The sequence below is a fragment of the Primulina tabacum genome, chromosome 4 (genome assembly GCF_025594145.1).
Source record: "Primulina tabacum isolate GXHZ01 chromosome 4, ASM2559414v2, whole genome shotgun sequence".
In the NCBI taxonomy this organism is placed as follows: domain Eukaryota; kingdom Viridiplantae; phylum Streptophyta; class Magnoliopsida; order Lamiales; family Gesneriaceae; genus Primulina; species Primulina tabacum.
The window spans coordinates 39,559,085-39,578,759 of record NC_134553.1 but is presented as its reverse complement, the minus strand read 5'-3'; the positions used below and the strand labels follow the sequence as shown (position 1 = coordinate 39,578,759).

The window sequence follows — 19,675 nt, the reverse complement described above, 5'->3', positions numbered from 1 at the left end:
AAATCTTTTATAATTATGTGAAATTATATAAAAGTTTGCAATGAACATACTTGGTTTTCATATTAGCTTTGACATTTCTGTGTAATTTTATTATTTAGTTCATAATGAAAATCAAAATGAGTCTATGCTCTTGAGGTACAACGATAGGATGTTTTAAAAAATAGACTTCTCAACATGGATGAATTCAAGGTGCCTATATTTTGACGCCCAATTCAACACACATATATCGTTCATTTGCTAAATACAAAACATAAGCCCAAGGCCATAGACAGGTATCAGTCATCAAAATGTCAGTGTAAAATAGGGTTATAAACAAGTAGAATATGACGAAATTTTAATGGCTTAAATTCAACTCGAATTAGTTCAATTTCAGCTCGATTTGAAGTCGAAAATTTAAAACTTTTGACTTGAATTCGTGTTCGACTCGAAAGATTCAAACTAATTCGCAAACTATTCAAGCTTTTGTTGAAAATAAATACTCCAAGAGCTCAAAATATTTATTTAATATTTAATTTATATTACATTAACAAAATAATAAAGGTCGTGAACGACTCGCTAATATCAAACGAAATAAATTAAGTTCGAGTTCTGCTTTGAAAAAAATTCGAACATATTCGAGTTCGACTCGAATTCGATAAGCTCGAATACGAATCAAATATTTTCGAACCGGCTCAAAAAGTTTGCGAACCGGCTCGATTTGTTTACACCTACAATGTAAACCAAGAATTCAAATATCATTCAAGATGCGGACAAGCATAAAACAATATGCCCAGAAAGTGACACTACAACGTCAAAGTGATAAGAAAACGACAGTACAAGTCTCGATCCACTCCAATTAGCGAAAGGATAAAATACGAGTAAATCAAAATGCCACCACCTATGGCCTGCCTTAATCGTACGGAATCTGAATGTAAGCCGCATCACACACAAATGGAATATCAGCATACATCCCAGCTAGCGAGCACCTAATGCACTCCAAAATCGTGAACAGATAGGCAAACGCTACTGCCGTCCAAAAATGCATGCCAACCTTACCCCAGTATAGAGCAAGTGGCATCCAACGGCTCACTGTTCCGATAACCTGCAAAGCGATCTCCAGCAGCATGCCCATTACGACGTGGAATCTGAAGAAATGGGGCCATTCTTTTCGCCTTACTATTCCAAGGTATGCCACAAAGAAATAAGCCATCAAAAACCAGCTCGGTAATCTCCCAATAGCTCCCAAAAAAGGGTAGGTAACAAATTCAAAATCCTCCAAGAAAGGATGTAGATGATAGGCTGTTTCAGCGTACATCCATGTTTCGTGAAGTGGCATCAGATAAGGGATGCATGCAAGAGTTCTCCACCACCATCTTGGCTTCTTCGTCATGGCAGGGTATCTATAACTATAAGGGACATCTTTGGATGCTCTCGGTGATGATGCTAATCGATGCCTCTTGGATAACTTAGGCATAGTACGCAACAAGCTGCCTTGCTCCCCGCGTAAAGAGTGGTGTTGATGATGCAGGAAGACCTAAATTCGGGAGGCCTGTCATGATGATTTTAAGATTAAAGTCACGGGAATAAAGAAATGGCTAGCAACACTTGAATCCTTATGCAATCAATCCATATATGAACCATTAGAATATAAAACCGGATTTTGAGCCCCAAAATAGAGGAGAGTTTATTTTCGTTCTCTCTTTTTTTAGAGACCCAACCAATTCATTTAAGCCTTATATCCATTTTATTTATTATCAGCATCAACTAACTATTCAATACCTTTCACAATTAATAATACTTCTGCCTAGCCCATATCAACATCATTAGATTTGAAGAAACTGTTTATTACACCTTTAATCTGTCACCACCTTTGGATGGTGTCACATATTGCAGCTCTACCTTTTCCAAAATTACTTTAAAGCAAGACACATAAAACCACATTTCCAACATTTCAAAAGTTAACAGTCACTTCAAATCTGGATATAACAGTGGTTAATTATTTCAATTTAAAATATTGATCATATCTCAATTTACGCAAGGACGATAGGCGAACTACTCATTTCTTTGAAGGAAGATAACCAGGATAGAAAATCCAACAGAATAGATAAGGTAACACCAAACTATCTATGAAGATATCTACGTGTGATTAAGGTACCAGTTGAACCCAATGGACAAACATACCTGAAAATGGATACGATTTCACAGGTGGAAAAGGAGTCCATAAGCTTCTACTACACGAAAACACAACCTTGTGTGAGTTTGTAATCCGTGAAAATGTTGAGTTCTGCGCCCCGGAGCTACATGTCTTGTAATAAGTCAAACTGGTAGCCCTGGACGTCGGAGGGCATCCGCTCAGAATCATACTCCAGTTTTTATTCGACTTCTGACACCTTACACAAAAACATTAGTTCAGTAATTTTTATGTGCCCCACGAAGAGACAAACACCAAAAAGGGATGTGATAATATTCAAAACGATCCTGAGTAATACATGTTTCCTGCCCGTATTTTTGCATACAAACACTCCTGTTTGAGAACATGAGAATCTTTTGTCAAATGATAATTTGAGGACCTCCATACATATTTACTTTAAATAGACCAATCACACGAAATAATTTACCCAAATCCTTTCATTCCAATTGGTGGCAGTTGAATGAAATGATAGAAATACTTAATTAGTGTCCATTCTCATTTCTACTCAATACGTAAGAATGTGTTGTACTATCAGTGGCAGGATAGCGTATCCATCGCAGACACACTCAATTACAGGCATAAAAAAGAGCAAAAATAACAAAAGCCCCACAGCTTACTGTCAATGAAACAACACCTACAGGATGGAACAAGGATTTTTATTCAGATTATAAATTTTTATGCAAATAAATTCATTTACAGAACAAACCATTACAATAATTCTAAATAAAACAAACCATTACGAACTCAAATTTTAAATCCATCACACAAAATTTAAATTAAACAGAGTACCGAAATAGTGAAACCAAAACACCTAATTATCCAATAAAGTAGCGAAATACAAACTCAGATCACCCTTAAAAGACTACAAGGTTCAGTAAAAACACACTAAATGTTCTGATTTACTAGCAGCCAAAGACCCAAACAGAAACACTCACAACTCCGACAAAACTTTCGGAGAAATTATCAACAATAAGCTTGTGATTCAACAAAAACCATCCAAAATATTCCGTTAAAAATAAAAACGGAAACAGAAGCTACCTTACGGATAAAGAAGAAGATATGCTTGAGAATTCCTATGCGAAGGAATGCCTGCACAGTAGTCGGCAAATGTGAGAATTTACGATTTGGCCCAAATTTAATAACCCCTACGCCCCCAACATTTAACATTCGGGCAGGCTGATTCGACATCTTCGGTCTGGAATCGATAACGGGTTCGATCTAAAAAAATATTGAATCGATCAAAAATAAATCAAACTATTTTAATTTTTTTTAACTAAATTTTGATATTTTATTTAAAAATATGCATTTTTATATTTAAAATTTTATTTTGATTTTACATATGATTATTTTATTTTGAACTGTATTAAAAATATTATTCTAGTAATATTATATCTTATTTTGATTTATTTAGCTTTTAAAATATATTTTTATTTGATTATATCTATATTTTATATTTTAACATTAAATAAATATATTTTTTATTATTTATATTTTAACATTTAACATATTTAAGATTTAAAAAATATATATTTTCTATATTATATTATTATGTTATATAATATAACGACTTTCCCGGTCGGACCGTCGGTTCAAATCGGTCGGAACTATTAAATCATTTTTAGATAAATCGGTTCGATCATCGATTTTTTAGTAAGTCGGTTCGATTATCGGTCCGGCTATGTAAACATTAATTCAAACAACCTCACATGATTCTAGCAAATAAACAAACAAAAAAATTAAAAGAATTTTCAAAGAGTGGGTCTCTTGTGATACGGTCTCACGAATCTTTATCTGTGAAACGGATCAACTCTACCGATATTCACAATAAAAAAATAATATTCTTAGCATAAAAAGTAATACTTTTTAATGTATAGCCCAAATAAAATATCTTCTCACAAAATACGACTCATGAGACCGTCTCACACAAGTTTTTGTCGTTTTCAAAATTAAAAAAGCCTCGTTGTTGTATATCGTTTGAAAATTTATAATCAATATATATGAGAAAATTCAAAACATTTTGAAGTTTTCCATCTTTTTCTAGCATAGAGTAGTTTAATTCAAAAAATTCAACAAGACGCAATTCAAATACTTAAACCCACATTTTTTTAATAAAATAATTTTGAATAATTAGCTAAAATTTATATATTTTATTTTAATATACTTAAAATTGAAAGAAAATTCACTGCAAGTCTCAACCGAAATAAACTAACCAGATCAATCTATCATAATTGACTAAAATTTTAAAATTCAACTCTCATTCGAAAAAACATCGTCTACGAGGATACCTCCTAAGTCGTTCATATAGAAGATAACCACAGTTGGGAATTGGTGGAACAACGATCTCACAGCTAGATATGGTGTCATGCATCAATGTAGAGAATGAGATAGAGAGACATTAAATGGCTTATGCTGCTGTATCCCCCCATCCCTTGTAAGGGTTGTTTGTAAGGGTTGTTTGGTGAATAGCACTACATTTTAAACCTAATGTAGACTAGCTTAAAGCTTGCAAATCACAAATGGACATCCAATAGATCTACGTTAGAAGTTGAGCAAAAACTAATATAGTCAACAGTGTCGTATATTTTAACCATTTCGCCACTATCTATGCCACAAAATCACATGATTTTGTTGCCAACTTAGGCAACAGGAGGATGCAGCAAATGGTCCTGTGAAGTATCGACAACAGTAGGTGGCATGAACTGCCACATTGCGACACCGGGGTAGCTGATGACGGGGACCATTTTGTTGGCCGAGGCTTGGCTTCGAGCAGCAAATGCAGCAGGGATGGCTGGAGGAGAAGGCAAAAAGGTGGGTTGGGGGGCACACAACATCTTCATCTGCTGTTCAAGCTTCTCCTTCTCCAATTTTAACCTTTGTTTCTCATTGCGAAGCTCATTCTTCTCATCCTAAATCCCCAACACAGTTACTTTTTAAAAAATGAGCGAGCTTTTGGAACGAAAGGGAATTACACTCCTGCAAAACGTTACCAGCAGAAACATAACAACAAATCAATCTTACCTTCGTCTCTTTGATCTTCTCCTGGAGATTCAGATTTAGCTCTTTCAGCTTCTGAGCTTCACCTTTTAGCAGAGTCACCATTCTAACAGCATCGGCCAAAACAGCCAACTTGTCAGTTTTGGGAACCCTCCCTGGCTCAAGGAGCTTACCCAATTCTACAAATCTACAGAAGATCCGAAAGTGGTAAATAGAGGCAAAGTGACAGGAAGGAAGAACAAAACGGAGAAAAGGGTGAAACGTGGTTACTTGTCATTAAGCCTATCTCTCCGTTGTTTTTCTTTGCGTGCTTTCAAGCTTGATGGAGCACATGATTCATTTCTAGCACTGTGAGGGGAATAAACGCACGAGGGAAAGTGGTGTTAAGAATGAAGAAAGTTTATTAAGAGACTACATTATCATTTGATTATATCTAGAAGTTTTCTCAAGCAGCGTAAGGATTCATATTCACTCAATTAACATAAGCAGAAAATTTATTCAATGACGCAATTAGAGGGGGGGAGATCTAACTACGGGTTTGCAAAACATTGAGCCAACATCAATTAACATAAGCACAAAATTTATTCAAAGGGACCTTGTTCACACCTAGCAAACAATATGGACCGAAATGGTCTTAGGATCAAACAATAAAAACGAAAACAGCAACTAACCCAACATCAAATTAGCTAAAGAACTGGAGCTAAAATTAGAGCTTTCCTTAAAGGAGTTTGAGAATCAAAGTTGACCAAAAAAAATCCTCGAACTCGAACTTTATATCGAGCCAAACACTAGCCAAAATAATCTCATTTTTTCGAGCTTCGAGCCGGTGATAAAAACCGTGATCAAACAAAAGCTTGAACGTGAAAAATGGCTAGCCTTTGTGTCTTCTTTTAGGCCCTTAGATGAAGAAATGTCTCGCTGAGAAATTTCGAAAAATAATATAATGCGTAAAACAAGTATATTATCTTCATTACCGCTTTTTCGAGCCAGTTTCCTTCCGAAGAGACGATTCTCCATTTGTGTGATCAATTCCCTTACTGTAAAAAAAATTTAGCAGAAAATAAATAACTAAAAACGATCAACGACAGAAATTTCCAATCAAGTTAAATAAAACACCACCTGATATTCGACGAACCATCGTTTGAGGACTGAATAGGCCAACAAATCCCAGAACCCGACACGGAGAAACTGCAATCGAGAAGAGGGAGATCCTCGAAACCATAATCATGCAGCCAATTCGTGTTTTCCGGGAAAACCATTTCCGATCAGCCTGGAAAAGAATATTCAAATAGAGAGGTTTTGCCTTTTCAATTGAATTCTTGAGTGATTTGATTTGAGCCAAATTGGGGATTAGGCCTAATCTAACGAGCAGTTAGTCAAAATTAGATTCCTACGCAAAGTGGAGACGCAACTAATAATTTGGCTGTAAAAATAATATAATATATTAAATATAAATAAAAAAAGGTTCCCGAAAACGAGTTTATGCAAATTTTTCAAGGAAAGTTGACAAGTTTAATTGTGAGAGAGGAACATTTTTATATAAAAGAAATAACAAGGGAAAGTGAAGTTGGATGGAGGAGACTATTGGAAATTTTAATAATAATTATTATACATTCGTATATGCATTATATGTTTGTACAATTTTTTTTATAAATAATTTGATTTAAATTCAAATATAAATAACAATAATAATAATAATAAAGTATCATATTGCATTTTAAATTAATATATTTAAATGAGGTCGTATCATAATTATAAAAATGAACTGAGAGACTAAACTAAAATTTGAAATAGAAAGAAAAAAAAATCAGATCGTTGCATCATTTTATATCTCTATAAAGATTCTTAATAAGATAAGATGGAAAAAGATAAATTAAAGTATATTATAAGAATATAAAAAATATATAAAATCATTAAAAAAAACAACCACAATTAACAAAATCAATTAATAAAACAAAAAATACTTCCACAATTTGTTGTTTGTTGAAAATTAATATTTAAAATATGTGTGTTGAATATTTGAATGTTGAATATTTGAATGTTGAAAATAAGAGTTGTAAATATTGAAAATTAGTGTGTGATGATGTAGGTAATGATGAATTTATTTTTGGATTATTTGTAAAGATTTTCTATAAATAGATCTCTCATTTGTAAAGAAAATCACAATTGAGTAGAGAGAAAAATATTATAAAGTGTGTAGTTTGGTAAATTTTGAGAGTTTGAGATTTTTACTTTTTACCATAAATTTTTACTTTTTCACAACACGTTATCAGCACGAAGCTCTAAAAGTCCTCCATACTTTTCCAAGCTACAAACAGAAGAAAAATGTAACAAAAGTAATAATATTTATTTTACCGTTATTTATTTATTGTGTATATATTTAATATATAATATAATGTTATTATATAATAAAAATTAGAAATAATAATAATAATTTTTTCAAAAACTTGTTATAAATCCTGGGAAGATGTTAAGACGACATCTCACACTCCCGGTAAGGGATACGACAAGTATAAAAGCCTATAAGGTTTTTAAACAAAATAACTTATGATACCTCATTTTAATAATGTGATATGATATACATAATTATTTAAACATGACTAATATTATATACATCATATTATTACCATAAAATTGTACAAATACATACATTTATTTTTTTGTGCACCAACGGTCATAAACGTTAATAATAAAGGGGAAATGCTTGAAAAAAACATTTTGTGGGCACGAGATTACTGAATTGGAAATGCTTGAAAAAACAATTTTCACTTTTCACGCATGGAATATAACTCTACAACAACAATATAGAGTGCGTGGATTTTCGAGATATTCTGAACTTATCGCCTGTCTCCTTGTGGCGGAAAAGAATAATGAGCTGTTAATGAGAAATCATCAGGCACGACCCACTGGTTCAACGGCATTTCCTGAAGTAAATGTCGTAAACAAAAATGAATTTAAATCTGGAAACCAAAATCAAAGTTATAGACAAGATTTTGGTCGAGGACGAAATCGAGGTCGTGGTCGTGGACGTGGACATGGACGTGAAGTGGTCGTGTTCGTGGACGCGGCCGTGATTTTGAAAATAATCGAGATAGTTACTTCCATAACTCATCTCAAAAGAGTGTCTCAAACCATCCACAGAAAAGGCATCATGAAAATATGAGTGTTAATGAGAATCACTCAAAAAGATTTGAAAGTTCTTGTTTCAGATGTGATACTCCAGGACATTGGTCCCGTATTTGTCGAGCCCCTGAGCACCTTTGTAAACTTTATAAAGAATCAATAAATGAGAAAGAAAAGGAGACCAACTTCACTGAACAGAGTGAATATTTGAGTGATTCAACTCATTTTGATGTCGGAGATTTTCTGATTGATTTTTTAGGACAATGATCAATTTGCTGGTGGAATAAATATGTAAAATATTTTATGTACCCGTATGATAATGTTTTATCGTGTGTTATATTTTTTTACATATGTATTGTATTGTATTTTATTTTTATAAATGTATTGTCAGTAATTTTATTTCATTGCATATTTTTTTGATGTTCAAACATGGAAAATGCTATGAACAAAGCTGAAGTTTGCATACCCGATAGTGGTACAACGCACACTATCCTCCGAGATAAAAGATATTTCTTGGAACTAAAACCAACAAAAAAAATGGTGAATACAATATCAGGTCCTGTAGACTTGATTAAAGGATGTGGTAAAGCACAATTTTTGTTACCTAATGGTACAAAATTTTTGATTAATGATGCTTTATATTCACCACAATCGAAAAGAAATTTGTTGAGTTTTAATGATATATACTCCCATGGATATGATACTCAAACAATGAATGAAGGGAATGAGAATTATATGTGTCTTACCACATATAAATCAGGAAAGAAATATGTGATTGAAAAACTACCAATGCTCCCTACTGGATTGCATTATACACATATAAGTCCCATTGAATCAAACATGGTAGTTGATAATTCTTCAATATTAACCAATTGGCATGATCGATTAGGACATCCTGGTTCAATAATGATGCGAAGAATTATAAAAAATACACAAGGTCATCCGCTGAAAGACCAGAAGATCTTTCAGAATAATAAGTTTCAATGTAAAGCATGTTCTCTTGGAAAACTTATTATAAGACCATCACCAGTCAAAAATCCAAACTGAATCACCAATGTTTCTTGAACGTATTCAGGGTGATATTTGTGGACCAATTCATCTACCATGTGGACCATTCAGATACTTTATGGTATTGATTGATGCCTCCAGCAGATGGTCACATGTATGTTTATTGTCAACTCGAAATGTTGCATTTGCAAGATTACTTGCTCAAATAATAAAATTGAGGAATCAATTTCCCGATTATACGATCAAGAAAATTCGACTTGATAATGCTGATGAATTTACTTCCCAGACTTTCAATGATTATTGTATGTCTATGGGAATCATTGTTGAGCATCCTATTGCTCATGTACATACACAGAATGGATTGGCTGAATCATTGATTAAACGTCTGCAAATGATTGCTAGACCAATGATTATGAAAACAAAGCTCCCTATTTCTATATGGGGACATGCAATTTTACATGCTGCTGCATTAATTCGCATCAGACCAAGTGCATATCATAAATACTCCCCATTGCAGCTTGCATTTGGTAAAGAACCGGACATTTCTCATCTGAGAATTTTTGGATGTATGGTGTATGTGCCTATTGCACCACCGCAACGAAAGAAAATGGAACCTCAAAAAAAGATTGGAATTTATATCGGTTATGATAGTCCATCAATCATTCGATATCTTGAACCTTAGACAGGCGACGTGTTCACAGCATGTTTTGCTGATTGTCACTTTAATGAGGAAATCTTCCCAATTTTAGGGGGAGAACAGAAACATACCGAAAAAAAAATTACATGGTATGTATCATCATTGTTACATCTGGATCCAAGAACAAAACAATGTGAAAAAGATGTACAACAAATTGTGCACTTGCAAAGAATAACAAATCAAATACCAGATGCATTTGCAGACACAAAAGGGGTAACTAAATCATATATACATGTTGCAAATGCCCCTGCTCGAATTGAAATTCCGAAGAAACAAATTGAAGATACTCATGATGTAATTAAACGCCTGAAGCGTGGAATGTCAGTCGGTTCCAAGGATAAAAATCCTCGAAAAAGAAAATTCATAGAGAAACACGATGATCACAAAAGAGAAAATGATGTTCCTGAAGAAACACATGATAATCACATAATAGAGAATGATGTTCCTGAAGAAACACATGATGATGAAAATGTTCTGTCAGAAACACAAACCGACGAGAATCATGAAATATCTATCAATTACATTAATACTGGAAAAATATGGAACCGAAAATATATAGAAGAAATTGATGATATATTTTCTTATAATGTGGCAATCGACATCATAAATGATAATGAAGATCATGAACCAAAATCTTTTGGTGAATGTAAAAATCGGCAGGATTGGATAAAATGGAAAGAAGTCATCCAGGTTGAATTGGATTCGCTAAATAAACGTAATGTTTTTCGATCTATAGTCCTTACACCTGAAGGTGTAAAACCTGTTGGATACAAATGGGTTTTTATTCGAAAGCGAAATGAGAAAAATGAAATAGTAAGATATAAAGCTCGACTTGTTGCACAAGGTTTTTCTCAAAGGCCTGTAATTGATTATGAAGAAACGTATTCTCCCGTGATGGATGCAATTACGTTTCGGTATTTGATTAGCTTGGCGGTATCTGAAAATTTAGAAATGCGTCTTATGGATGTTGTTACAGCTTACTTATATGAATCACTTGATAATAATATATATATGAAAATCCCTGAAGGATTTAAGATGCCTGAAGCACAAAGTTCAAAACCCAGAGAATGTTATTCTGTGAAATTACAAAGATCATTATATGGGTTAAAGCAATCCGGCCGAATGTGGTATAATCGGCTAAGTGATCACTTGATGAAAAAGGGATATGTAAATAATTCAATATGCCCTTGTGTTTTCATTAAGAAAACAACATCCGGATGCGTAATTATTGCTGTATATGTTGATGATTTAAACATCATTGGAACGAATAAGGAAATTCAAGAAGTTGTGTCATACTTGAAGGAAGAATTTGAAATGAAGGATCTTGGAAAAACCAAGTATTGTTTGGGTTTACAAATTGAACAAAAAGAATATGGAATATTTGTTCACCAGACAAATTATACAGAAAAGATCCTTAAACGTTTTAATATGGATAAATCAAATCCTTTAAGTACTCCAATGGTTGTTAGATCATTAAATATAGAAAAAGATCCATTCCGTCCATGTGAAGATGATGAAGATATTCTTGGTCCAGAAGTACCATATCTAAGTGCTATCGGTGCCCTTATGTATCTTACAAATTGTACAAGGCCCGATATATCTTTTGCAGTAAATTTATTGGCAAGATTTATCACATATCCAACAAAGAGACACTGGAACGGAATTAAACATATATTCCGTTATCTACGAGGAACGACAAACTTGGGATTTTTTATTCAAAAGATGCTAATCCAAGTATAATTTGTTATGCCGATGCTGGATACTTATCTGATCCACACAAGGCACGTTCCCAAACTGGATATGTATTTACTCGTGGAGGCACTGCAATTTCTTGGCGTTCACAGAAACAAACGCTCGTAACAACTTCATCAAATCATGTCGAGATTATTGCACTACATGAAGCAAGTCGTGAATATGTGTGGTTAAAATCAATGACCCAACATATCCAAATCTCATGCGGATTATCATTTGACGAGAAGCCTGTGATACTATATGAAGATAATGCTGCATGTGTTGCTCAAATGAAAGAATGATACATAAAAAACGACAGAACTAAACATATTCCTCCTAAGTTCTTCGCATTCACCAAGGAGCTTGAGAAGAATAAATATATTGATGTTCGTTACATTCAATCAAGTGAAAACTCATCAGATCTCTTCACAAAGGCACTTTCTACGACAATATTCAGAAAACACATATATAATATTGGGATTCGCAATCTACGAAATTTGTGAAGAATTGTTCGTGTCAACATGAGGGGGAGTTTACGTGACTGCACTCTTTTTCCCTTACTATGGTTTTTATCCCAATGGGTTTTTCCTAGTAAGGTTTTTAACGAGGCAGTATAAAAACACGTAATGAAGACAATCATTATGATCATCATCACAAGGGGGAGTGTTGAAAATTAATATTTAAAACATGTGTGTTGAATATTTGAATGTTGAAAATAAGGGTTGTAAATATTGAAAATTAGTGTGTGATGATGTAGGTAATGATGAATTTATTTTTGGATTATTTGTAAAGATTTTCTATAAATAGATCTCTCATTTGTGAAGAAAATCACAATTGAGTAGAGAGAAAAATATTATAAAGTGTGTAGTTTGGTAAATTTTGAGAGTTTGAGATTTTTACTTTTTACCATAAATTTTTAATTTTTCACAACATTGTCGATATAATTACTTTCTAAATGTTGAGCCTAAGAAGTCAACGAGAATAAGATAATGGCAAATTAATACAAGCAGAAATTCAATTCCGCTTGTTGAAGTCCCACGAGTAAAAAGATTTTGATATATAAATTTTTTTCTTCCATTTTTTATGATAATATTTTGTTTATTTTATATTCAAAGAATAAATCAACTTGAGTCAATCAAACAAATGTTACATTTTGGATTAATGAATTTCAAATTTTTAAATTTTTTTGTATGTATCGAATTGAGCATTTTCAAATGTGACTGTGATTGATTTCAAAGACACTCAAATATAATTTGAAATTTATTTTCAAATCAAATCCCTTTTTGCATTTGAATTGTTGCATTTGATTTGGATTATCGAAATGTTATACATTTTGTAAGATTAGGTGTTCCACGAGCCAACTTGTTGTTTAGGTTTTATTGACTTTAATATTAAAAAAATAATTTTTATTTTAATAATATTTTATGGTTTTATCCACTTATGACATTTTTTTATATTTTTTTATATGTATACGCATGCAACCAGTATAGACAAAGTCATTGAATATATAATAGGTACCATAATGTATGTCTCTCAACGTCGATACACCAATGGTTGCAAGACACGATCGAGATATATGAGTTGAAGAGATCGTACTGTACATTAACCATAGCTTAAAGTTATTGCAGGCACTATTAGCGATACCTAGGGATCATGGGATGATGCTACTAGACGCTCTTACCATGATCTGATGGTTGCAATCAGAAATGAGTTCTGACATTCTTGATCAATGTGTTGATGAAAAGAATGTGGCTAATTAGGGTAAGCTTGAATAAGAATAAATGTTATTTTGAATCACATAGAGATGTGAACCCACTGCTAGCTATATCCCTGAACCATTGAGGGACACATAAGGATTGGATTCTGTGTTCCTGTTAAGATAGTCAAAATTCAAAGAGTTGATCTTGGCAACTGTATTTTGGTGGAGATCAAACTAAATACTTATAAAGAAGTTTATAAGTTGATTCCATAAGACGGAACAAATGGAAGTTAATTTACCAAAACTTAAGGGTGCAATCAGAAATGAGTTTTGACATTCTTGATCAAAGTATTGAGAAAAAAATTGGTCTAATATGGTAAGCTCGAATAAGTATAAATGTTATTCTGAAGCACATGGAAATGTGAACCCACATCTAGCTATATCGTTTAACCATTGAGTGTCACACAAGAATTGGATTTTGTGTTCCCGTTGATATAGTCAAAATTCAAAGAGTTGAATTTGACGACTGTAGTTTGATGGAAATCAAACAAAATGCTTACAAAAAAGTATATAAATTGATTTCATAAGATGTAACAAATGGAAGTTAGCTTAACTGCTAATTGAGAAAAGATATTGAAACTGTCTATTTTGGTGAAGGAGTTCGCAAAACTGACAGTTGTCACATATGATAAATAAAAATTTTGATCTTTGAAATTTTCAATTTTCATTATATAAATAAGACTAGTACCTTCGGTACATCGGCGCTATCAGATCGTCGATCGGGTTATAATGAGTTCACAATTATTTATTTATTGAATTTGAAATTAACTAATCAAATATAATACTAATTGTAGTGACTACTGATATGTATAAAATTCTCATAAAATATTCTAAAAAGATCTAGAATGAATTAAGTAATAAGTTAATTAAAAAAATTAAATAAAGGTTATTTAATTTTAATTAATATGTACACGCATATGTGAAATGCATGTATTGTTATATTAATGTTTATATATATATATATATATATATATATATATATTATATGATGATATAAAGAAATTTGTATACATAGAAATATATATATATCAAGAGTTGATTTAGTACATGATAATATCACATGAGAATTAATAATAATGAAAACAAAGAATCCTAATTTAAGATGGATTTCTTATGAGATTAGGATTCATACTCTATAAATATGACATGAGGGTCATATGGAAAAAGGACATGTTAGAACATTTCATTTCGCAATCTTGATTTTGATGTTAACAAAATTTGTTATTTTATTTATAATAAATTACCTAAGTGCGCAGAAAGCTGAAACTGATCAGGTTTCGAATTGATCAGTTATCGAGCCAAAACTAAAGCTATCAAGAAGCAAACTGAACGTGCCAACTGATTGCCCAAACTGAACCATTCCAACTGAAATATCAAATACCAGTTCCACTGATTGTTCAGTTGATAGGTGGTTCAGCAGAAGACTTTCAGAAGCCCGGCCAGCTGATGAAGAGTTCAACCGATAAAGAACACAACTGACCAGTTCAACTGAATCAGTGAAATCAATTCAGCTGACGAGCCAACTGATTTCACCAAACCAGTTCAAGACCAGCTCAACTAACCAGTTCAGAGCATCATTTAGGAATTAATCAGTTTGCAGAACACGACAATCTTATCTAATGGAATCTAGTTGTGCACAACGTTATAAAAGCAACTCTACGATCAAAGTACAATAGTGAACATTGCAGCTGAGCTTAAAGCCAAAATGTTCCAGAATTGCTACAAGACAAATTTCGAGGAACAAATTCAACTGCAACGAACATATTTGATGAGTTTTGGTGTACGGTCACATTGCCTCTATAAATACAAGATCAAGACCATCAACAAGTGTGTGAAGATAGAAGAAGAGAGGGCACACATAATGCATATCAGCTTACAAGAAGCAATCATCCCAAAATTGAGGGAACACTTCAACGTATTATCAGCTTAGATTTGAAGCACAATTCCTTCTGTGTGTGAAAACACTTTCGTATTGTATTCATAGATCAGTTCTCTCACACACACACACACACTATTATCACTCACATATACACAGAGAAAAGAGCGTATTGAAAAGCTGAGTGTAGTGCCCAAATTCAGTACCCGTATAACCCATGTATTTATTTAATTGTTAAATCTTTTTATTCAAAGTTTAAAATGAGCTTTTAGCCATGTATGAATTATCTAAATGCATTATTTTAAATTATTCATGTTTATGTGATGCACATTAAAATGTTTTTCAAGTTTCATGTTTCAGGCGATTATTCGATGCGGGACCGAGGAAAAGAGACCGGTGACGAGTTTGGCAAATTTCAAATGCGGTATTTCATTTTAAGTTGGGTTTGGGACATTCTAAATAATTTATTTAGTATTTAACCTTTTAAAGCCTAAATTGTTTATTAAGTGATTTTGAAGCTTCAAAATTTTAAAAATTTAGTGGTTGTGTGTTTTATTTAATTGGGGAATTTTGTAAATGAGGGGATTATATTTTAATTAGCATTTTTAATTGTTAATTTAGCATATTATATTCCCCTAATTTACTAAACTCACGCACACACACATTATTACACACACCACTCATGTAAGTCACACACACATATTTCATTTGCACACACACATTCTTCCATCTCATTTTCTTGAGAAAGAAACCTAGGGTTCTAAGATACACAGCAGCCACCCCCTCCCTCTCCATATTCTCCAGCAAATTTCAGTGATTTTATTGCAAGAAATTAGTGTCACGTTCGTCCCGGATCAATCCTCGCACTCGTTTCGCGTCGGAGTCGTCGTTTCGGTAACGTTAAACATCAAAAGGCACGTATAATCTCTCTTTTCTGCGTCGATCATGTCATAGTATGTGTTGCGTTGTTTTTATGCATAAAATCCATGTATGATGTGTAGTAGTTTGAGAAGGAAATTTATCGATGCGTATTGAAATAGTTTTTAAATCTAAAATCCCGTTTTTCACTGTATTTTGAGTTACTGCGACTTTTCAGTCGAGAATCTGAGATAGCTTTCAACATGAAAAATGTAGAACTTTTTGATACCTTCGATTTGATATAAGTTTCGAAATTTTTGGATAAAAAATGAGTGAGTTATGGCGTTTTTTCGTGAGACTGCTCAAACTGCATTTTCAGAAAATTATGATATTGATGCGTTTTTGAAGTTTATTTGTTGCAGGCTTCGTTGGGGATCGACGGGCGATCGTTGTTGCATCTAGGTATGATTATTATGATGTTGAGTTGGTATTTTGTATGTCGTTTAGTGTCGATAGGTACTCGAGCACCTTAGTAGTCGTAGGAATTGAGTTGGTGTCAATTACCACATTTTTGAATTGTATGTGCTATAGGGTGAACATCGTTGCTTTGGATGTTGTACGAAATTGGTTTGATGTTATAGCATGCTATGATGGGTCTCGGGGTGTCGATTCATAGTCCGTGCAATCGAGTCTAGAAAGTTAAGCAAAACATGTACAAAAATTTTCGTAAGTTCGCGTTCACAGTAGGTACACGGACCCTGACACGGGGTCCGTGCCTTTGTTTCTTTCACGGTGTCATCCTTGCGAGCCTACACGGACCCATAGACGGACCTTAGCACGGGGTCCGTGTCCTCACTTCTTCCCGAGTTTCACTTTTGCGCACCTACACGGACCCCCACCCGGACCTCAGCACGGGGTCCGTGCCTTCCCTTTTCTTCACGAGTCATTCCACCGCACCCACACAGACCCGGAGCCGGACCTGGGCATGGGGTCTGTGTACTTGAGTTTTGGGGAATATTATGGTATGCTTTGAGGTTTGATTTCTTTGTTTAGTGCAATGTTTAACAATGTCGAGTCACGGGAATTTTAGAACGTCCTAAGGAAATGTATGAACTCGTGGGTAAACTTGACTGTTACGTTGAAGTTACACCCGTTAAGCTTATGAATTCAAGTTAGTATGTTGCAACAATGACCCCGATCGAAGTCCAACGAATCCCTCAACGCCAAGTAAGTATGTTCGACGTGCAAAGAAAATATTTAAAATTTTTGAGATATGCTAAATGTCTTGTGACCAATTTATGAATGGGTTTGGAAGTCGGTGAACGTGGCCGAGGACCTCTCCACCCCGTTAAATCATGAACGGGTTTAGATCGTGATTGGAAAGCATTAAATCATGAACGTGGACCAATCAGCCCGTTAAATTATGAACGGGGATCTCATGTATGTGGCAGTGGATACGTCCCTGTCAGCCCAATACTGTGGTTTATTCTGATCAGGCGATTATGTTATGGGTCACTAGCTTTGAAACATTCTCTACGCAAAATGATGAAGTTATGTATGTTCAAGTATGTTCAAGTATGCAAGCATGTCATGAAAAGTTTCACGATATGGCACGTCTATGTTATGTATGTACGTTCAAGTTTATTACAAGTTCAAATTTAAGTATGTACGCCCTATTTTGAAGTTGCATGTGATTTTATTACGTATTACTCGTTACTTCCAGTTTATACGTGTTGAGTCTTTAGACTCACTAGACTTGATCGTTGCAGGTGAGGATGATCATGATGAGACGAGGGGTGGGGACCAAGGATCAGGCTTGGACTGAGCGGAAGGCTAGACCCGAGGATCGCCCACGTTATTTTAAGATTTTAAGCATGAAAATATTGATACTCTGATTTTATGTTTTGGTACGAGATGTTTTGAGCCAGCTTTTCTTTCAGCAAAATTTTTATTGGTGATGGATGATTTCAAAGATATAAATTTTTACGAACGATGAGTTGACAACCGTATGGATGTTTATATTTAAGAAAATTTTTAATTTTTCCGCAAATTTTAAGTAGTAAAAGTACGGTACGTTACACTGAGTGAGTCTTGCACAAAGACAATAAACTTTTGTATGTAGTCTTTAACACATAGACGTTAAACAAGTGTTGGCTGGAAGGTGTTGCCTTCAGTCTAGACTAGGAGTTCAGTCAGGCTGTAGGGTGAGTTCTAAGCTAAGTCGGTTTGTACAAGGCATTATATAAATCAAAGTCTTCTAGTGGATCCTACCCGATATAGTATAAGAGGTGACGTAGAAGCAGTTAAAGTCTACGAATATCCATAAATATATCTTGTGTATTTAACTGTTTAACTATTGTTTTAAACTGATTTAATCAGTTCGAGCTGATATCATTTCAGTTCTCACCATAACTGAACTGATACAAGCAAGAACTGACCCCCCTTATTTCAGTTAATCAGTTTACACAAGCTAAAAGCTTTAAACTAATTAGCTTTCTTAAAGAATGATTACTTCGAGTATTTTCTGCTTGGTTTAAAAACAAACTCGATTTAATTCATTGGTGTATACATTATTAGAACACGAGCTATTGCAGCTCATTGAGAATATTGTGTTTGAAGCACCCTCGCAGGTGTGAGAACCGATCCATCAGGACACCATCAAAATTTTCTCTCCTCTCCTCTCCTCCTACAAAATTCGGCCACCACAATTTCTTTGAAGAAAATTTTCGGCCATGCACTTCCTTGTGTCGTCGCCCCGTCACCGCTACACCACCTCCAAATTTTGGAAATTCAGACAACATAGTCCCAAAGCAAAATTTTTTGTGATTACTAGTGCAATCCAAACAATGGACATAGCTTCTGATCATGGACTTAATTAGACGATCAAGAGGAGAAAGATCCGTTCGAAGGGATTTATAAGAAAGACTATATCCGCTTAAATTTGAAATAGTTTGGAGCCAGCATTTTATATGCAAAAGTAACAATCTAAACACCCTATGGATATTTATTTCATACGACGCCCAAGGAGCGTTTCGAACGTCGAAACAAAATTTTAAAACTTCCGATGTGCATTGGATGTGAGAAAATGATACTCCAACATTTTTTATGTATTTCAAATTCACAATAATTATTATTAACTTGATATAGAGTGACACTAAAATTTTTGTTAGAGTAGACGCCCTGTAAGCCAACTGTTGGCTAGGAAATTTATTGACTCGGTTGTAATAAACAATCTTTATTTGAATATAATGAATTATTTCATGGTCTGTTATTTCTTTATCTGTATACACATGTGATCAACATAGACAAAGATCTTGATTATTCTTTAATACAAATGAATCGTACTTCGATGATGAAACTCATTTGTAATCACTGTATAATCTAAATTCGTTCTTAGTCGATTCAGCCGCCTAAAACATGGATAAAGGTCGCTTGAGATCGAGACTAGCATCTGTGATG

At 33.8% G+C, this 19,675-nt stretch overlaps 2 protein-coding genes across 2 annotated transcripts; both read right to left on the bottom strand.

Moving 5' to 3' along the window:
* Positions 1–715: 715 nt before the first annotated feature.
* On the bottom strand, positions 716–3,344 carry LOC142543247 (protein TIC 20-I, chloroplastic-like). The gene is given in 5 exon segments (XM_075650387.1): positions 716–1,486; positions 1,488–1,528; positions 2,161–2,369; positions 2,469–2,503; positions 3,209–3,344. Coding segments are annotated over 5 exon segments (1,011 nt in total). The 5' UTR covers positions 3,338–3,344; the 3' UTR covers positions 716–889.
* Positions 3,345–4,680: 1,336 nt separating this feature from the next.
* Positions 4,681–6,564, bottom strand: LOC142543246 (transcription factor ILR3-like). The gene is made up of 5 exons (XM_075650386.1): positions 6,284–6,564; positions 6,139–6,201; positions 5,435–5,512; positions 5,189–5,351; positions 4,681–5,076 (listed from the first exon to the last, which is right to left on the bottom strand). Exons 1-5 carry the CDS (start codon positions 6,421–6,423, stop codon positions 4,807–4,809), a joined length of 714 nt encoding a protein of 237 aa, XP_075506501.1. The 5' UTR covers positions 6,424–6,564; the 3' UTR covers positions 4,681–4,806.
* Between the last annotated feature and the right edge of the window lie 13,111 nt (positions 6,565–19,675).

Coding starts and splice junctions, on each gene's coding strand:
- LOC142543246 (XM_075650386.1), bottom strand. CDS start 6,423: ATGGTTTTCCCGGAAAACACGAATTGGCTGCATGATTATGGTTTCGAG. Junction 6,202..6,283: donor GATGGTTCGTCGAATATCAG/GTGGTGTTTTAT, acceptor TTTTTTTTACAG/TAAGGGAATTGATCACACAA. Junction 5,513..6,138: donor GAAACTGGCTCGAAAAAGCG/GTAATGAAGATA, acceptor TTCCCCTCACAG/TGCTAGAAATGAATCATGTG.